The sequence below is a fragment of the Hippopotamus amphibius genome, chromosome 6 (assembly GCF_030028045.1).
Source record: "Hippopotamus amphibius kiboko isolate mHipAmp2 chromosome 6, mHipAmp2.hap2, whole genome shotgun sequence".
Lineage (NCBI taxonomy): Eukaryota > Metazoa > Chordata > Mammalia > Artiodactyla > Hippopotamidae > Hippopotamus > Hippopotamus amphibius.
The window spans coordinates 123351468-123372306 of NC_080191.1; the positions used below are offsets into that span (position 1 = coordinate 123351468).

Here is a 20839-nt window from a genome sequence, read left to right on the forward strand (position 1 = left end):
TGCTCCCTGGTGGGGGAACTAAGATCCTGCAAGCCCTGCAAGTGCAGCCAAAACAAACAAACAAATGAAATGGATTCTATTAAGCACTATGTATGTTTAATTGGAGCACTGAACTAACAATTTACATTAACTAGATTTTTTAACTTAATGAAAAGAATATGGATTGTATTTTCCCAACTGGTTACACAGGTAGTCTCTTTACTCCTTAGAGATGAATATTTATTCCTGACATTGAGCCTACCCAATTTAGGGACATTAAATGCATCAACTTACTTTGAAACAGGGCTAACAAAATAAATGTCAAGTTTCTTGAATTTCTGACAAGCTACAAAAAACAAAACAGTAATGGGCATTAAAATAAACAACTCTGAGATTGTCAGGCTTTGAGAACTTGTTATTTATGTCCTACTATGAGAAAGGAACACAATTGAGACATTTGGACAGGCATTTATTTAATCTGCTTCTCTCAAGTCAGAGGTTGTATTTATAGTTTTGAATGGCATATACACTGTATTTAAATCATACATATATTTACTCTTATTTCTCCTTGCTTTGCTTCTGAAGCATGAGTGTGAACTAGTTTATGGGTTACTGTGTGTTGGAGCAGAAAAATAAGACCAAGAAAAGAGACTTTAGAAAAAAAATTTCAGACATATTAGTTCAATCTTGTAAAAGTGAAGTGACTGTATTTCACCAAATGCCGTAATCTGTGCAGTGTGTTTCATGGATGTATGTGCTTAATTTTTCTACTCAATTTTAAATTGTGGTATTTCTATTAAAGATCACATTTTTGAGTGGAATCAAAAAAAGCTGAACTCATAGAAGCAGAGAGTACAATGGTGGTTGCCAGGGGCTGGAAATAGGGGAAATGGGGTACAAACATCCAGCTATAAGATGAATAAATTCTGATGATCTAAGATACAATACACTGAATATAGTTAACAATACTGTATTACACACTTGAAAATTCTTGAGAGTATATCTTGAATGTTATCACCATAAACACACACACACACACACACACACACACACACACACACACACGGTAATTATGTGAGGGGATAGAGGTGTTAACCAACCATATTGTGGTAATCATTTCATGATACATATGGGTATCAAATCATCACACTGTACACTTTAAATGTACATATATTATATGTCAATAATATCTCAATAAACCTGGGGGAAAATCATATTTTTTGGCTTACAACAGCTCCCTATTTATATTGCTTTATAGCAGTGCTGTTCAATAAAAATATAATGTAAGCCACATATGTAATTTAAAATTTTCTAGTAACCACATTAAAAAAGTAAAAAGTGGGACTTCCCTGGTGATCCAGTAGTTAACACTCCTGTGCTTGCACTGCGGGGGTGGGGGAGGGGGGAGGGGAGGGACGCGTTCCATCCCTGGTTGGAGAACTGAAATCCCATGCGATGTGCAATGTGGCCAAAAAAAAAAGTAAAAAGAAATGGGCAAAATTAATTCTACTAGTATATATTATTTAACTCAATATTATAATTTCAAAATGTAATCAGTATAAAAATTATCAATGAGATATTTTACTTTTTTTTCACATTAAGTCTTTGAAATCTAGGGTGTATTTTATACATACAGCCCGTCAATTTTGGCTAGCACATTTCAAGTAGCTAGGTGTGGCTCATAGCCACCATATTGGACAGAGCAACGCTCGAGGAAGCCCTATCTGAGGTTACCTAAATCAGGAAAAAGTGGATTAATTTTCTTGAGAGAAAATAGCACAAATATACAAAGTAAGAATTATTTTCTAGTTTTAAATACTGGACTAATACTTCTGGAGTTCAAAATAGCACAGTGTATCTGCGTATCAATGCAGCTGCATTATATAAAATGAAGATATTTTAATTCAAATAGGAAGCAGGGAAATTGATGAAGTGAGAAAATGCACAGCCCACGTGTGCTTGAATGAATGGCTTCCTGGAGACCTTGGAAGAAATGTCAGTTCTGTAAATACCAGGATGAGTTTCTGGCATCTTCTGGGTGATTAATACTTAATATGCATTGTGCTGAGTTCTTCCTTTTCCTAAAGGAAGCTCCTATTTTGGACATCTTCCAACCTGAAAAAAACCCACACTGTTATAACTGCTTCTGCAAGTCTATAATCTATGGCTTGGTGCTTTCTGGAAAGTATTAAGCCACTGACCACCGAGGAAAAGGGGGGAAGAAATATTGGTTGCATGGTTGAACAAAAAGAAAGACACATATTTTTGTTTTAGCTGAATCTCTTTTTTTGGAGAACGGAAACTAATATTTCCACTCAGCTTGTGCTGGAAGTTCAGCTAATGTGCTAGGAGTTCCACCTTCATCTTGAGTCACTGTTCCTCCTGGGGCCATGAGACTCCTTATCTCCAAGGGTGAGTTGGAATATTCAACTGCTTCACATTTCATATTTGAGAAGAGAGACTCTTTCAAGCTCCATGCTTTGCTCTAGCAGTTTCTTCCACAAATTTATTAATTCATTAATTTAACAAGCATTTATTGAAAACCTACTCTTCTAAATACTAGAAATATAAGAGTGAAAAGACAGGGGAAAACCAGAAAAAAATCTAAAAAAAACAGAAAAAAACTAAACTAAGGAGATGAAAGACCTATACTCTGAAAACTATAAAACACTGATGAAGGAATTTGAAAATGGTACAAGTAAATGGAAAGAGATCTCATGTTCTCAGATTAAAAGAATTAATATTGTTAAAATATCCATACTACCTGAAGCAATCTACAGATTTAATGCAATCCCTATTAAAATACCCTTGACATTTTTCACAGAACTAGAACAAATAATCCTAAAGTTTATATGGCACCACAAAGACCCAGGATTGCCAAAGCAATCTTCAGAAAAAAGAACAAAGCTGGAGGTATCACACTCTCTGACTTCAGACTATACAAAGCAACAGTAATCAAAACAGCATGGTAGTGGCACAAAAACAGACACATAGATCAATGGAACAGAATAGAGAGTCCATAAATAAATCCATACTCTTACAGTCAATTAATCTACGACAAGGAAGGCAAGAGTATACAATGGAGAAAAGACAGTCTGTTCAGTAAGTGGTGATGGGAAAACTGGACAGCTACATGTAAAGCAATGAGATTAGAACATTTCCTCACACCATATACAAAAATAAACTCAAAAGGAATTAAAGACCTAAATATAAGACTGGAAACCATAAAGCTTCTAGAAGAGAATATAGGCAGAACACTCTTTGACATAAATCTTAGCAATATTTTTTTGGATCTATCTTCTAAGGCAAAACAAATAAAAGCAAAAATAAATAAATGGGACCTAATTAATCTTAAAAACGTTTGCATAGCAAAGGTAAACACTGACAAAATGAAGGCAACCTACTGAATGGGAGAGAATATTTGTAAATGGTATAACCAATAAGGGGTTAATATCCAAAATATATAAACAGTTCATACAATTCAGTATCAAAAAACAAACAGCCTGATTAGAAAATGGACAGAAGACCTGAATAGACATTTTTTCAAAGAAGATATACAGATGGCCAATGGGCACATGAAAAAATGCTCAACATTGCTAATCACCAGAGAGATGCAAATCACAACCACAATGAAATATCACCTCACACCTGTCAAAATGGCTATCATCAAAAATTCTACAAATAACAGATGTTGGCAAGGATGTGGTAAAAAGGGAACTCTAGTACACTGCTAGTGGGACTGTAAATTGTTGCAGCCACTATGGAAAACAGTATAGAGGATACCCCAAAACTAAAAATAGAACTATCATGTGATCCAGCAATCCCACTTCTGGGTATATATCCAAAGAAAATGAAAACACTAATTCCAAAAGATACATGTTACCCCAATGTTCATAGCATTATTTACAATAGCCAAGATATGGAAGCAACCTAAGTGTCCATCAACAGACAAATGGATAAAGAAGATGTGGTATATATATACACAATGGAATATTACTTGGCAATAAAAAGGAATAAAATTCTGTCATTTGAAACAGTGTGGATGGACCTACAGGGTATCATGCTTAGTGAAATAAGTCAGACAGAGAAAGAAAAATACACTATGTTATCACATACATGGGCTCTAAAAAATAAAACAGATGAATGTATGTAGCAAAACAGAAACAGACTCACAGGTATAAAGAACAATCTAGTGTTTACCAGTGGTGGGGAGGGGCCAGATAGGGGTATGGTATTAAGAGATACAAACTAATATGTGTAAAATAAATAAGGATATATTGTACAACACAGGGAAATATAACTATTGTTTTGTAATAACTTTAAATGGAGTATAAAATACTGAATCACTATGTTGTACATCTGAAACTAATATAATATTATAAATCAACTATACTTTAATTAAAAAAAAAAAGACTGGTGTGTTCAAGGAATAGCACATGGGTACAGTGGGGTTCCCAAGCGTCTTTACATACCTTAAAGACCTCTCTATCTCACCCACCCTAAAAAAGGGACATTTCAGACTTAATAAGAAAAATTATTATCTTGGATAATCTAAATTTACCAAACTGGGATATAAGTTAGTGATGAGAGAGACAGGAGGATAGTATGAGGCCAGAGAGTTTCCTAATGGGCTTTGGCCATTTGTAAAATGGGGGATATTAACTCTGGCATCAATTTCCAGGTGTTGGTACTTTTACTCAGTAGCCATTTTGTTGATTGTTTCTCTCCCTTCCCCCATCCTCCAATCTGTCCTTGTCTAAACACACATGAAGATGTGTTCATTGATCAAGCCCTCCAAGTACTCCTCTCTTCCCATATCCTTCAATTTCTCATACATGGTCTCTTTGGGGGCTCTGCCTTTAGTTATCCACTCTTTCTGTTAAGGGCTGCTGATGACCTTTATGTCATCAGCAAGATCTTCATCAGTGAGGAAAGGAGGAAATTAAATCAATCAAATAATACCCAACTCATCCTAACTGGAGGTACACTGAAAATTGGCTGAAGATAGTCTGAAACATGCAAGAAGAATTAGATTTAAGTCTAAATATGTATCTATAAAAGAAAAAATAGGAATAGTTAATAACAGCTCGCTAAGATTTAGCTGAGGCTAAATGGGAAAAAATTAATTTAAAGAAAGCCAAGAAAAATCAGACCCGAGAGCATAGGTTCTCTTTCATAAATTAGTGAGTCACAATAATTTAGGCAATAAATGAATAATTGTGGGGTAAGATTAACTAGGTGTTTAAAGGTTGTTGAAGATCTTAAATTGCACCAATTTAGCAGAGAGTAGGTTCAGTGTGTTTTAATATAACAATTAGCTCCCAGAAGAAAAGGGAGCTTAAGTATTCCTGTTCATTTGTGGGACTGCTACGTGAGATCTTCTCTAACATTTCTGAGTTGGGGTTAAAACCCCAGAATGTCTAGTGGAGGGCTTAGGGTTCACTTTTAACTACATTAAAATAAAAATTTGATTTAAAATTAGAAGACCAGTCTCAGAAATAAGAAGCGCGAAATGTTAGAGCTGGAAAGGGCTCTAGTTGAAACTTTCCATTTTACAGATGAAAAGTCAGTTTCTTCATCTGTAAAATGACGGGGCTGAGAAAGGTGAGATTGCATATCTTCCATTTTCAAGAACCCATAAAATCTAGAGAGGCTAAGTGGTGCCCAAAATTGCACAACTGGTCTGTGCCAGACTTGGAAAATGGACTTGGTTCCCAGGATTCTCTTATGGCTGTGTGTCCATCCTGTGTTTTGAAAAATTCAGTCAGCTCAGTTGTTTGATACAACGCAGATAAACAACCATCTTACTGAGCTAGATTTTTTTTTTTCTATTTTAATCAGTTTTCCTGTGTCATGTAAACATAACCTCAGGACTATCACTAGTCACAGATGGAGCAAAGCTTGAACACAACACACTTATACTTGCAGCTGGCTGAATCACTCCATAGAATACAACTTGGCCATTAGCATTGAGACCAAGAAACAGTGAATGCAATGCTTTTCAGCATGCAGATCTGTGCAAAGGTGACCTAAAATGGGACCCACCATGAAAAGCAAAGTATCCAACAACCCTAAGAAATTAGAAATCACTGATGGGTTCAAAAACTTTATCTTCAGGCCTTGCTTCCATGATGCCAAGGGACTTCTGCATTTCCCTGGGGCTGGGAGATAGTAGCATGAAATGTTGCAGCTATGATTTAGTGGCAGGTCATCTCCGGCCCTGGAGATGGAGCAGTCTATCCCTGTACACCACTCTGGGGCTCCGATCCTCTAATCGACACCTCAGGTTCCAAATCTGCGATATACTTTCATTTCATCCTCTTCCAGGAAACAGGTCAATATCATACATTAAAAAATGCTTTTTCCCTCCCACATCCCATAAGCAAAATAAAACAGACTAAAGAAAACTGCAGAAAGTATTTATAATTCATATTACAGACAAAGGGCTAATATCCATAGTATATTAAGGGCTTCTAAAACATGAAAAATAAAAGATAAACTTCCTGGGAAACAGGCATCTTATAAACATTTGGTTTCCAGGCAAAAAAATGCATATGTCTCCTAAACGTATGAACAAATACTCAGTCTTACTCATAATTAGAAAAGTACTAAGTCAAACCACCAAAAGATACAAATCCTCACCTATTGTATGGGCAAAAACCGAAAATTACAACAGAATTCTGCTTTGGCAAGGCTGTGCAGAGCAGATACTGTCACACATTGCTGGTGTGAATGCAAAATGGTACAGACTTTATGGGGAGGAATTTGGCATCTAGGAAAATTACAAATACCTTTTAACCTGTTTCTAGAAATCTATTCCAAAGAAACAGTGGCAAAATGTGAAAGGCTATTAATTTTAAGGTTATTAATCATAACACCATTAATAATTGCGAAAGACAAAAAAGAACCCAAATGTCCATCGACAGACAACTGGTTGAATAAACTGTAGAGTATCGGCAGCTATAAAAGAAAATGAGAAAACTCTTTATGTGTTGCTATGGATTACTCTCTGAAGTACTGTTAATTAAAGAAAAGCAAGGTGATGAACCATGTGTGCAGTAGTGTATAGTCGAGTGTGCTCATGTTTATGTGCTTAGATTTAAAAATAGAAGGGTAAACTAAACACCAACCAAAATGGTTGAAAAATTGGGGTAGAGAGGACAGGTATAGAAGCTAGAATTCTCTTCTTTTGTTCTATGGTTTTCATTTTGGAATACTATAGATATTTAATCTAATTTTAAAACAAAAATTAAAAGCAAAATGAAACGAACATTATTGTATACTTGACTTGTGGCTTAACCACACAGAGGATAATTTCAAGGGCTCTTAAATCAGAGTGATTTTTAACTGTTCATCCTAGTGGCACATATACAAAGGTTAAAAAGAACCACAATGAAATGTAGGCAGTTTTCAATAATCAAATTTTTAGTAATAATACGTGTATGTAACTTTGAAAATATATATTTAAAGTAAGTAAAAAATTATATTAATGTGGGATTTCCCTGGTGGCTCAGTGGTTAAGAATCCGCCTGCCAACACAGGGGGCATGGGTTTGATCCCTGGTCTGAGAAGATCCCACCTGCTGAGGAGCAACTAAGCCCGTGCGCCACAACTACGGAGCCTGTGCTCCAGAGCCTGTGAGCCACAACTGTTAAGCCCACGTGCTGCAGCTACTGAAGCCCACACACCTAGAGCCTGTACTCCACAACAGAAGCCATTGCAATGAGAAGCCCGCGTACTGCAACGAAGAGTAGCCGCTGCTCGCCGCAACTAGAGAAAGCCCGCGTGCAGCAGTGAAGACCCAACGCAGCCCTCCCCAAAAAAGAAAAAGAAATTATATTAACATAACAGAAAGAAGAAAAGTAGGCAGAAGAAAAATTTAAATGCAAAATAATTCAAGGCTGTTAAGTTAAATTCCTATAACCCTAAATTGGAACTAATAATATTAATATGCATTTGTGATATTATTTCTCCTTCAAAACAAATGAAAGTATCTAGAAACAATGACCAATCCAATAGCAATGAAAACACCCAGTGCCCACATTTTGGTCTCTAAATAAATTTCCCTCTTAGAACCAAAGCTTCTTGGAGAAATGTCTGGTTCCAAGTCAGGGTTCAGGAAACATACAAGATAAGTTTGGGACACCTAGTCCTGCTCCAAAACAAGAAATCTACGAAAGATTATTTGGTTCATGACAAAAGGATACAGGAGAAGCCTGAAGAGGCTTCCAGTTGTCAACAATGGAATATTTTGATTATCAAAAAGTGTAATTACAATAGTAGATTGAAACACATCAACTATGTTTAAATCTATGTGTTGATATGATACTTAAAAGAAGCCAAAAACCCACCTCCTTGATCATATGTAGGAGATGCTAGAGAAACAACTCATTATTTTTGAAAATTAGAAAAACAGAAAATAAACAAAAAGAATCAATAATTTATCCTGATTTTTTTGTTCAAATAATATCACAGGGTACTCAAATAGTTGATCTGGAAAATTGCTTCTTTCAGGAGAGTACCAGCTAATGCATGCAAAAGGCAGGACAGAATTAGCATACCACTGGTTTGTAACCCCTAATAAATCCTAGACTAAGCATAACCATCAATAGGTACTAAAGCCATTGGCTAAAATGGGGAAGCCTAACATTAAGAGCGTCTCAGACTTTACTGTGCATATAAACCACCTGACGATATTGTTATATTCTAGGATCTGATTCAGTAGCTCTGAGGTTGAGCCTGAGATTCTGCATTTAAAACAAGCTACCACATGGTGCCAATACCACTGGTCAGAAGGCCATTCTAAGAAAGACAAAAGCAGCCCCTGGTATATGGGAGCTGGCCTGGTACTATCAGCTGGGTCTTGTTGTTCTCTTATTGAGTGTAAACAGTTTCACAGAAAACATCAGATGAGTTCACTCTGTGACCATGATGGATCAAGACAAAAACAAGGCCACTGTGTAATTCCATCTAAACACAAAGAATGAACACTGTCCAAACCACAACACCCCTATCCTGGCTATTATAAGTGGTGCTGCTTCTTTACCAATTGTAGCTTTAGGCTCTATTCAGTCTTTCCTCCTGCTAGATAAGACTTACTAAAATGCCCACTCACTCATGCTTTCTGACAGCATCTAATCCCAAGCAAAGCCCCAATTCCTTAGGTCTCCCCTAAAATCACCAAGCATAAGCCCAAGTCCTATAACAAATCCTTTCTAACACTCTGAGAGGTCCCATGGTTCCTCTAGTGAGCATTCTCTTCATTACAGCATGTAATAAATGCATCTTGTTCAACTACAGGTATATTCTGGTGATTTCTGCTGGAGAAGCATTTCAGTAGTGTGATGGATCAGGCTGACAGCTGAGTCACTAAACACTATGTGCTTCCTGATGCGATGCTAGAGAGTCTCATAGCAAGCAAGTAATCTTGCCAAAGAAGATGAACCCTGATCTGATTAAACCTCTAGATTTAACCATCAGTTTACAAGAAATACAGTAGCTAAAGGAACATTTTAAGCAACCACATTTAATTCAACCACAAGACAACTTGCCTTTTATTTGCAACGAATAAGTGACAAGAAAAATAGATTTGGAAGGGGAAGATATAGATTAAAAGAAACTCAATAGTCATATCCATCAATTGTAATGTATTGCCCTTATCTGGGTCCTAATTTGTACAAACTACTACACAAACTAATAATAATAATGACAAAAAGACAACTGGGGCTATTTGAACAGAGGTTAGCTCTTTGATAATACTAAAAAAGATTATTAATATTTTTAGGTTTTATAATGACAATGGTCATTTTTCAAAACATTTACAAATAAAATGATATGATTCTGGGATCTGCTTTAACTTTATTTAGTCATAGTGAGAAAGAATGTAGAAGGGTATAGATAAAAACATTGGCCATATTTGATAATTATCATAATTTGATAATTTGAAGGGTATATGACAATTCTCTTTACTATTCTCCCTACTCTTAAGATGTTTGAAATGTTAAATAGTAAACAAGTTAAAAATTATTTTTTATCATTTAATTCAGTAGAGCATTTTTGAAAGAAAACAAGTTAAATAGAGAGAAACTAAGGACCACAGCTCAAAACAGCTACATATTCTAGAAAAACAAACAATGAATTTTAAATTCTTTCCCATTACTTAAATTGCTTTCAGAACCATTTTTCTGAGAGCTGTTAGAATATTCGCATTTCTTTTCTTTTCTTTTTTTTTTTGTAATCACTAACAGATATGTCAACTGCAAGTGAAAAGGAATAAGGAATTATTATTATGTAGACTCAGGTGATGGTCTTTAGAGAAAAATTCAATTTAAATGTTTGACTCTTAGAAAGAAGCAAACATATAATTTGGGCAATTACCTGGATCTGTAGCAGACATCAGTGAACCAAAAAACAAACAGTCAGTGAAATGAAAGTCTCCATTTTTCAGCTGGTCAGCATATACCATAGCCTTCACAAAGCCATACATAATTAACCTGTTGACGAGAAAAATATGATCTTCAATCATCAAGTTCAATCCTGCGTAAACCCATGCTGTCATAGCTAACATTCTAATGGGCTTCCTAAATAAGCGTGATGCACAGATTACCACTATCCTGCCAATTTGTGGCCATGCAAGTTCTCAGTACACCGTCTACCAAATTTCAGAGCTCATTTGCCTGGCAAAAGGTAACAGAACATTTTATAGTGACTTCAATGAAAACAGGTCTCAAGGATATAAAAAATTATCTGTGAAATATGGCATAGCAAATCATGCCCACAAATACAGAGACTGGGTTGACATCTGTAAATGGATTGCTTTTCAGTTTTATTGTTTTGTCTGTTAGGGTGTCTGAAAAGAGTTCAAATTTCAAGTCTGTCACTGTGATGAGAAGGATATTGGCCACTCACAGGGCACTCAGTCAACCAGTTGCTTTACCATAGATGAGTCTCTACTACTGATGGTGTCAGGACACATCCACACCTAGTAGAGAATCACTGCTAGGTGAGTGCACCTGTAACTTCAACACACTGTTGAAAATGAATCCTGAAATGGTTACATTTTGATCTTGCAAGGAAAGCTGTTCTTTTCATGAGATTATGTTTACCAAACCTGTATCATGGAATGCAAATTATCTGTTTTGGGTCCTCGTTTGCCACCCTATAGCTTTTAAATTGTATTTAATTATTTAATTGACTGATTTTTCTAAATCCTAGTAGAGGAAATACAGAGATTGGTGAACTGGACCATAGTAGAATCACTAAAAGTGACTGTAAGAGTCCTTAGAAACTACAGACCCTCGGACCAATAGATGGTCGTGTAGTTATTCACACGCATTTAAAATTATTTTCTTGAAAAGTGTTCGAGGGTTATGAGCGTGACTAAAAAGAATAGAAATCAGATATTCAAAATTGTAATGTCAATGAGAATGTAGTTATTTCAAATTCTCTTAAGAAAAACTTCTCTATGAGAGAATATTTCAGACAAACCTGCATTTAAATCCAGTTTCTACCACTCACTAGCTATGTGACTTTAGAACATTACTAAAATCTTCTGAGCCTCAATATCCTTATTCCTGAGGTAGGGATCACAATAATGGTTAGTCTACAGAGTCCTTTTAAGGATTATCTGAGGTAATATATATTCAGGTTTTGACACATAGTAAATTCTCAATGAGATTATTATTACAGCTAATAGGAATTATCAAAATAGGTAATATTTCTACTTCTTCACATGTTTGAACTCATTTCATCCACACATTGATCCTATAAGGTAGGTACTATTTGCATTTTATAGATAAGAAAACAAGACTTCAGTAACTTGCTCAAGGTGACACAGCTATTAAACTGTGGGACCCAGATTTGAACTGAGGAATCTGACTTCAGATGCCAGGCTTTTAACCACCACATCATATTGCCTAGGTGAACAGGTCTATAGCTTACATTATATGTTCTCTTATATAATACACTCCCAACTAGTCCATAGGCGGTTGTTCTACATAGGACAAAGCAGCAGCAATGGAGTATCCCTAAGAACTTGGAAATAATACTACCTGTGAGTTGAACTATTAAGACAACCAACACGAGTTCGAGCAGAGACACCCAACATCGCTGTGAAGTGTGTGGATTCTAGCAGGGGAGGCTGAATCTTAACCAGGCTGCAGGTATTAACATATCTGAGAAAGACCGCGTCATAGGACACAGCGATGGTTTCTGGGAAGAGGCGTTAATCATGGCAGCTCACCTACACTTTTGGGGGAGGGCATTCTGCTGGTTATCAGGGTGTGCAGCCTCTGGACAGGTCAAGGGTAGATTCATTCAGCTTATTTGTTTATTCAATAGGTATTTATTATGGAACCCCTACTATTGTCAGGCTCTGTGCTGTGTTTAAAAACATCATGCTCCTTATGGAGCATGCATTTTACAGCAAGGCAGATGGCAATAAGAATAATCATCGATTTTATCAATGATTATACATGTTATGCACATCACCCTCTGAATTCGAATCTGCATGTCTGATGAACACAGACATCTGGACAGTCACGACATTACCAGGGAAAGGCTCTCTGATAGCCATCCCTTCAGCCTCACCTGGTGCTAACCCAGCTTCACCACAGTCCTTTCTCATTTGAGCTACACTTCCAATATGGAGCACGGACAGGCTCTGGAATCAACATCAGTTTTATGACCTGTGACTATATTTCTGAATTCTATACCCATTAGTTAATTTTACAGGTTAGGAATCCGAGGCTCAGAATTAAAATGACTTGCCCCATATTGCCCTATAGAAGCCATTAGATTGGATAAGATTAAAAAAATATGTTCATGAGTATATATTACCCAGGCTTGGCAAGGTTACATGGAAACTAGAAGCCTTATATACTACTGATGAAGATAAAATTAAAGTCTTTATAATTTGACAGTTTGACAATCTATTTTAAAAGTATTTAATTTTTTATATTCTGTAGCTTATCAAATAATTTTCTATAAATTTTTGCCAAGAAATCAATCTGAATACACACCAAAAGGTGAGTATTTAGATTATTTCAGACTACTGCTATTCATGAGTGAAAAATTCAAAGCAATCTAAATGTCCAGTGGATAAATTACAGAACACAAACATAATGAATTAATATGCAATTATTTATACTATATACAAGAGTGTGTTAGGCACAGAAAAGTAAATTGATAAAGCAAATTATGAAGTGGCAATATATAATAATTTCTAATTTTATAAAAAATTGAACGTAGGCATACATATAAACAGAAAAAGATCAGAAGCATATAGTCTGGGATGTTAATAGTGGTTATAAAATGGAATTACATGTGGCTATTTTCTTTTTTCCTTTTCTGAATTTTCCAGTTCTTTTCAAATAACAGTCATAATAAAAAAAAAACAATGTACATTAGTGCGTGCTATTATGTGACACAATAGACATTCATTATGTCATTTAATCTTTACAATACTTGAGTTAGGTACTATAATAATTCCTTTTTACAGAGGTGAAAATTAGGATTCAGGGAGGTTAAGTAAGTTGCCTAAGGTCGCAGAAGACAGCTAGTGACAGAGCTGGATTTGAACCCAGGCAGCTGGATGTCAAAATCTGCGTACGTAACCGCCATTCTATAAAGCTTTGGAATTGCTTTGAAATCGCTTTGAAATCAAGGGAAACACACATGCATGTACACCCCCCCCCCCCACTATTCACACAGTTTGTTTTTTTAAAAAAAGAAAGTAAATGACTTGTTTACTCCAAATCAACTCCTGGACACAAAATAACTATAATTTCAATATCTTCCTTGAGATAATACCTTAAAAAGCAGGAAAAACAAAAACAAAAAACAAAACCCAGTGCACTATGAGCTTAATATGATCATTTTGTTATTATCACTGATAACAATGGTAATTGTCACTGGTAATTATAATGTCAATAATTAGCGTGTATCTATTATGTGCCAGGCACTTTTTAAAACAAATACCTATTGTTATTGAGGCTACATTATTATAACTAGCTATTTATAACTATATTAACCGGGAGGATAAAAACAATGAACCCACTAGCAACCACCACATTCTCACAGAGTGGTATGTTCTATCAGCACTTCACAGAAAGTATTTCCGATGGCTCAGGATACAGGAAAGATGTGGTCTGATGGGGAGAGGGAAGCCAGTGAAGTCCACGACACGCAGTGCCGTGAAGATGGTGGGCCCCAGTGAGATGTCCTCCTGGGGTCAGTCTGTGGTTAGGGACAGCCCAGGTCATAGGGATGGGCGGAAGCAGAACTGCCATATAAAAAGCAAAATTGTTGATAACATTGATTTCAACAAATATCCACTTAGTGCTATTCTTTAAAAAGCAGAGTGCTTATGCTACAGAGGATGCAAAGGTGAAAATCCATGACCTGCCTTCAAAGAGCAGAGTATCACAGGATGGCAGTCATGTCACTTATGCTAACAGAAGGCACTGGGTACAAAAGAATTTGAGGAAATGTCCTACACAATTGTTCCACATACTCGCTTTATTGAGTGTTTGTGACTAAACTAAGCTTTAAATTTCATGAGCTTGTCTCACACTATTAAATCTCCACACCTAAAGGTATGTTGCAAAAATGTTTCAAAACAAAAAGTTCCAGAAGGCTCAACTGCTTAGATGATTTGTAAGTATGCCATCTTAGTCTCTCTCTGTATTTTTTAAAAAGAATACATCTTTTTTAAAAATAGTCTTGATCAAGCTATGTATGAACAGATCTACTGGAAAAGGCAGTTTTTTGAATTGCTGGAGATAAGCAAGGGGAATTGCTGTCAGTTTGGAGACAGCTGTGTGGACCGGGCCTGTTAACTGTCAGAAGAGCCACATCCCTACCTGTGAAAACATGTGAAACAGACCATTACGTGGACCTCACTCTGCAGTGGGAAAGCCCCAGCACCAGCAGGCTTTGGAAGCAATACAAAGGTTAAAATCTGCACCTAGATTTCTGATTTCTATACTCAGACATTCCTCTGGATAAGCATCTTTATTTATTTGTTCACATTTTATGGATAGTTTCAATCTCTCAGTTTCCTTTTTTTTTCTGGGGCATGCATTCAAGGGCAATACCCCACTGGAGAAGTCATAAATTCTTTTTCTTTACTGCTTTATTGAGATATAATTCACATATAACATTGTGTCACTTTAAGGTACATAATATGATGATTTGATATATGTATATATTGCAAAATGATTACCACAGTAAGGTTAGTTAACATACCCATCACTTCACAGTTATTATATTTTTGTATGTGGCAAGAACTTTTAAGATCCACTTTTGCATCAACTTTCAAATACACAAGAAAGTATTATTAACTATAGTCGCCATGATGTACATGACATCCCCAGATCTCATTCATCTTATAACTGGAAGTTTGCACCCTTTGACTACCTTGACTCACTTCTCCCACCTCCCCCTTGCCCCTGTCCCTGGCGACCACCAATCTGTCCTCTGTTTCTATGGGAGAACTCATAATTTGTTAACGTTGGGATGGATGGAATTGGGAAGGTCTTCTAGCCAAATTCATTCACTCATGCATTCGTTAATTTGCTCATTAACTCATTCAGTCAACAAATAAGTACCAATAGACATAATATGAGTGGAAATCTGGTAGAGTGTCACAAGAGTCAAGAGAAGAGTGTTTTGAGAAGGAGGATATGATAAATAGAGTTGAATGTTGCCAAGAGGGCCCTTTTATTTAGTGTCATTAGGAATGTGGCAGCTAAAGCGAGTTTAGAATGGGTTGAAGAGCCCATGGAAAAATAAGGAAATTGAGACAGGCAACATACCCATGCTTTTGGGAGGTCTGGCTGTGAGGGAAATCAGGTCTGGCTCCAGAAGGGGGATTGGGATGAGATTTGAGTTGATCTTAAAGAAGTGAGGAAGAAGCTGTAAAGAAGCTCACATCTCATGGATGCTCACAAACAGGAGTTTACAAAATAAGGATTCTGCTTTGTTAAGATTAGCAGCATGAGATGATAAGTCTGATTTTGGGTGACACTACGTGGGCCTTAAGGATCTGTAGGATCATTTGCTCCTACAGGTATCAAAGAAATGATTCTCCTCTTTTGTCACCGTTTCTCAGTTTGTGTGTGTGTATATATATACACACACACACGTTAATATATATATTAACTCATACATATATATGATAGTAAATGTTCTCTATGTGTGTGTGCATATATATATATTTATATACATAGTATTTAATATCATAAAAGCCTTTACTACTGCCTGTGAGAAATGCAAAGATAAGTCAGGCATGATTTCCATCCCAGGAGAAAGACACAAGTCACCTACAAAAGCAGAATATGTGATAGAAAGTGCTGCGTGTCCTAGGAGAGGTGCAGATCAAATGCACTCAGTTTACAGAAGAGAAGCAGCTCTCTTGGGGACTCAGGAAAGGCTTTGAGAGGAAGGTGGCGAATTTGCTGAATCTGAAATATACATTCAAGTAAGGAGACTGCCGGCAATGTCCTATCTGTATGTCAAATGCCCAAGCTACTGATTTTTCCACCTAGAATGCGAAAATGTTCCTACTGAAGGTGCTTTCTTTTTGAATCAGTAAGAAAATCCAATGGACAAAGAAATGAAACCTCTCCTTTAACAATCCAGGGAACCATCTGCCATTTGCCACCCACTGCAGAGATGACGGGGAAAGGCTTGTCCTGACTCAACTGTGGCTCCATTTATGGCCTTTATCTCAGCACCCAGTATGGGCTGCTGGGCCCCAAGAAGCCCATGAAGCCTGTGGGCCCTGTTGTAGCTGAATCAGGTGCTAAGATTTCACAAACTAGATGACTCCTTGGCCCATTCTACTTTTCCCACCAGTCCCAAGACTTTGTTTGTTCTGTTTTAGTGAAAGTTGGATAGAATAAGAGGATAAAGGATCAATTGGGTTGCTTGTGGGCATGTTAAAAGAAAATGGGGGATCAGGTAAACCCCCTCCACTTTGCCATGGTGACAAGTGAGCCCCTGTCCAGTTCCTCTATCAGATATCTTGTATAAGGAACTAGGAAGAGTGCAGACTGCCTGCCCTCAATCCTCTTTCCTCTGAAAGGGGTAGAGAGAGACAGTCTTTAGAGGAAGGAAAGGTTGTATCCAACTTTTCTGTCCCTAAATGGAAAGAGGAGGCTGGTTAGGGAAGGGGATGGGGGGAGGAGGAAGGGGAGGGATGAGCGGAGGGTTCATTGTCAGGGGCAAAAGCATGTGTGTTGAGGTTGGGAAATTCTGTGCCAGGATATTTGATCACTCAAAAATTTTGTTTGCAACAGCCATCACCAAGACAACTGTACCCCCATGGTTCCTACTCTCCTACTCTCTTCTCGGCTGCCAACCCCATGGAACTTTAATTCTTCTCAAGGCACTTATTTGTCATTGGGTAGGTGGCTCTCTGGCCCTGAGATTTTAAAAAGGAATAAAAGTAATAGGAATAAAAATGGGGGAAGGAGGAGGAAGGGGATGAAAACATGAACATCTGTCGAACTCCTATTCTGTATAGCCTCCACGTTAGTGCATTTTCTATATTTTTTAAATCTTTACACACGCACACACACACACACACACACACACACACCCCAGTTGGGCAGCCATCGTGAATCTTATATTATGAACAAGGAAATCCAGCTAATGATAGAAATGAGATTTAAATACAGGTCCTTTTCTACTTTTTAGTATTGGACACTAAGTAGAAAAGTTAAGATGTCTTTGCTTTGGCTTCCCAAATTTAAAAAGCCAATTACTATATTCTTTGTTTCTGGTAGAATGTTTCTTTGACATGATACATAATGGGACCAGCTTTTTAAAGGTTAGGAATGGCCTAGAAGACCTTGATTTTCAGCATCAAATTTGGCTGTAGGAGGGTATGGAAAGCACCATGACTTCTATGATTTTCCTTTTAAGTTAGTTCTATATCAGGCTTCCTACAGGCCTAGAAGAGAACATGGTCACCACGTTTTTTCAAGAATGGAAAGGCTGCAGAGAGGAGGTTGTGATGAAATACACTGTTCTTTAACCATGGCTGGGGTCTAAGGCTTTGGGACTGTGGGATCCTTGGAACAAAGGTAAGTGAGACCATTTTTCCACCTACTCTACTGCTCACTTGCCTGTCAAATTGTCCCTTTCCTGGGCCTTCCCAGGAGTCCCTACAGCAACCTACATAGTTGCCTGCAGGAAAACAAGCTTCCCTCCTGTTAAGTGCCTCACAGTTCTCAGAGGAAATGTGATACAAATCCCAAGCATGAATATGGAATGGGCACAAGTCGCAATGCTGAAGTGCAGCAAGAAGTTGAGATCAACTGAAAGGTGAACTACACACAGGTGAGGACCTGACCAGGCATCCTGATTGTGAGTTTACTCATATCCAGTTTCTGGGAGCATGCTGGCTCATTCAGGGGTGAGAGAGGATTGCTTCTGAGAAGACTGAGAGGAACAATGAAGGCAGTGTGGGACTCAGACACAGTCACTAAAGGCATCATATACGCTCAATGACAATCTCCCTTGCAGAGCTCGTCAGCCTACGCCAGCATCCAGGGATGCCTGGCCCTTAAAGTGCGCCAAGTCATCTCACCTCTCTCTGCAACCTGAGCACCCTGCCTTCTCCTTTCAGAAAATCATGCCTAAAACTTCCTGGATATAATCACTGCTCGCTTGCCGCCATTCCTTTCAACTTGTATCCGCACTGTCTGTCCTTTGATGTGTTTAACAAATCTCTCTTCTTTATTTCATCCAGGTCCTAAATTCCACTCATGCATTCTTTGTGTGCCTGTCTTACCTGACTAATTTGAAAAGAAACAGCACATCTGGGCTGCTCTGCCTTCTGCCCTCTCTGTTCCCATCTCCAATCTACGCATATATTACCCAGCCATGCTAGATACTAAGGGTTACAAAGATGAATCTGATGGGGCTTCTGCCCTCTAGGAGCTAATAGCTTAGGAGAAGGGACAAGCTATGTGTGCAAATAACTGGACTACTGAATGAAAAATAACAAGTTTGATAAGAAAGCTAAAGTGATATGGGGTTCAGGGGAGGAAAGGAGAACTATGGTCTGGGGGAAGAAAGCATTGGAGGTGAATATTTCTTGAAGGACTGATGGGGCCAGACATGAGCTGTGGTAGGAGGAGGAGGAAAAGGGGTGGTTACTCAGGAAAAGTAACACAGGCCACCAAAGGAAGTGTGTGGCAACACATGAGGTGTGGACAATGAAAGTTGGGTAATTCAGTGTGATGGATTCTTCCACTATGATTTACTATAGAGTCTAATTCAACGCTTCTCAAATTTTGGTGCATATTAGAATTACAGGGAGCTTCAAAAGTCATGATGCCCAGGCTACGTCCCAGACCAGGTATATCAGAATCTCTGTAGGTGGGACCCAGGCATCAGTATTTTTTTAAGCTCTTCCACTGTTCCACCATGCAGCCAGATCTAGAGCAAGTGTTCTGAATCACCACATCGTGTCTCTTGCGTCCAGACCAGTCACCTAGGGATCAGCCAGTGGAGTGGGGTCTGCGATTCTGCCTTTCTAATGAGCTCCCTGGTGCTGATGCTGCTGGTCCCACGCCACACTGTAAGTAGGAGACTCTGAATGAGGATGCTGCCCACTAAGGAAAATTGTCCAGCCACTTGTGTACTTTCTGGCTCTGATGGTAAACTCTTTAAGGAGGCAGCACTTTGAATTCACAATTGCTTGCTTGAGATACAATTAATACAGTTTCACACGCAGATAAGCACCTAATACCCACTGCATAGTGACTTGGTCTCCTTACTGATCTGTGGATGAGTGAAGAGGATTATCAAATAGCACACGAGGATTCAAGGTACTGTTACCTCTCGGTTCCAATTTAGAGCTCTTTGTGAAGAAACTTTAAAAAGGGGTAGGGAAGAGGGAGTGAAAGAATGTGTCTCACAGTAAAATGTAAAATTTAACAGACTTCCATTATGCCTTTGATCTACAGCTCCACGGAGACTTCTGTCCTAGGTACAGAGACGCACCCTTCACTGACACAGGGAAAGAGCGAGATGACTGCTTTGGTCCCATCACATCTGAGGCTGGTCACTGAAAAGTTTTACTGAGTTTTAAAAAGTGGTAAAGGGAATCTTCAAGCTTTTCTTTTCAAATCTTTTCAAAAATCCTAGCAGAAATTTGCATATCTGTTAAAGCATACTATGCCTGTTAAAGAAAACAACCTGTTTCTTTGCTTTGGGCTGAACTATATCAACTCAGATGCTCCGACTGGCAGTACAAGTACCTATAGTCTTTGTAAGCTTGCACAAAATATCTCTAACTGTGAAAGTCATCCAGGCTAAAGCAACAAGAGGGGAGCCTGCTGCCCTATACAGTTAGGCCCTTAGGCCACTCCTTTTCATCGTTAAAAACACATGCATGACTGTCACCTCACTTGCTCTTGCCCTTCTCGGGGGTGGGTAAAGTCAAGCTCCATTATCTTACTTTCACAGGTGAAGTAACGGTCACAAGGAGCTCAGTAGCCTATTCACCACCTCACAGCCTTTGCTCCACCATTTTTCCTCAGGTGTGAAACTGAAACACGTTGGAATCAGTTGCTCAGATCAGGAAAAACAAAAAACAAAAACCTTAAAAAACTATTCAATTCAGAATCCCGATTTAGAAATATAAAAACCACGACCCACCCAGGTTAATGGCTGGGTGAAAGTCACATTGAACCTGGTTGAAAGAGGAGCCAGGACTGGAATGTCAGTTTTCTCCTAAAGAGATTTTACCAGAACTGGCAGATTCCACAGAAGCTCTGCTGCCTAGGATTTTCAGCAAAAGGAACAGAACCTCTGATTTGAATATAATTGGCCCAATCTATTATTC

The 20839-nt window shown here is 37.9% G+C and overlaps 1 protein-coding gene across 1 annotated transcript in view; it reads right to left on the reverse strand.

The window, feature by feature from the left end:
• The window catches only part of SLC9A9 (solute carrier family 9 member A9), a 535038-nt gene that overhangs the window by 379443 nt on the left and 134756 nt on the right, over window positions 1-20839 (reverse strand). The window contains exon 5 of the mRNA XM_057739599.1: window positions 10357-10472. Within this exon, the coding sequence (XP_057595582.1) occupies window positions 10357-10472 (116 nt within the window). The remainder of the gene's footprint in view (window positions 1-10356; window positions 10473-20839) is intronic.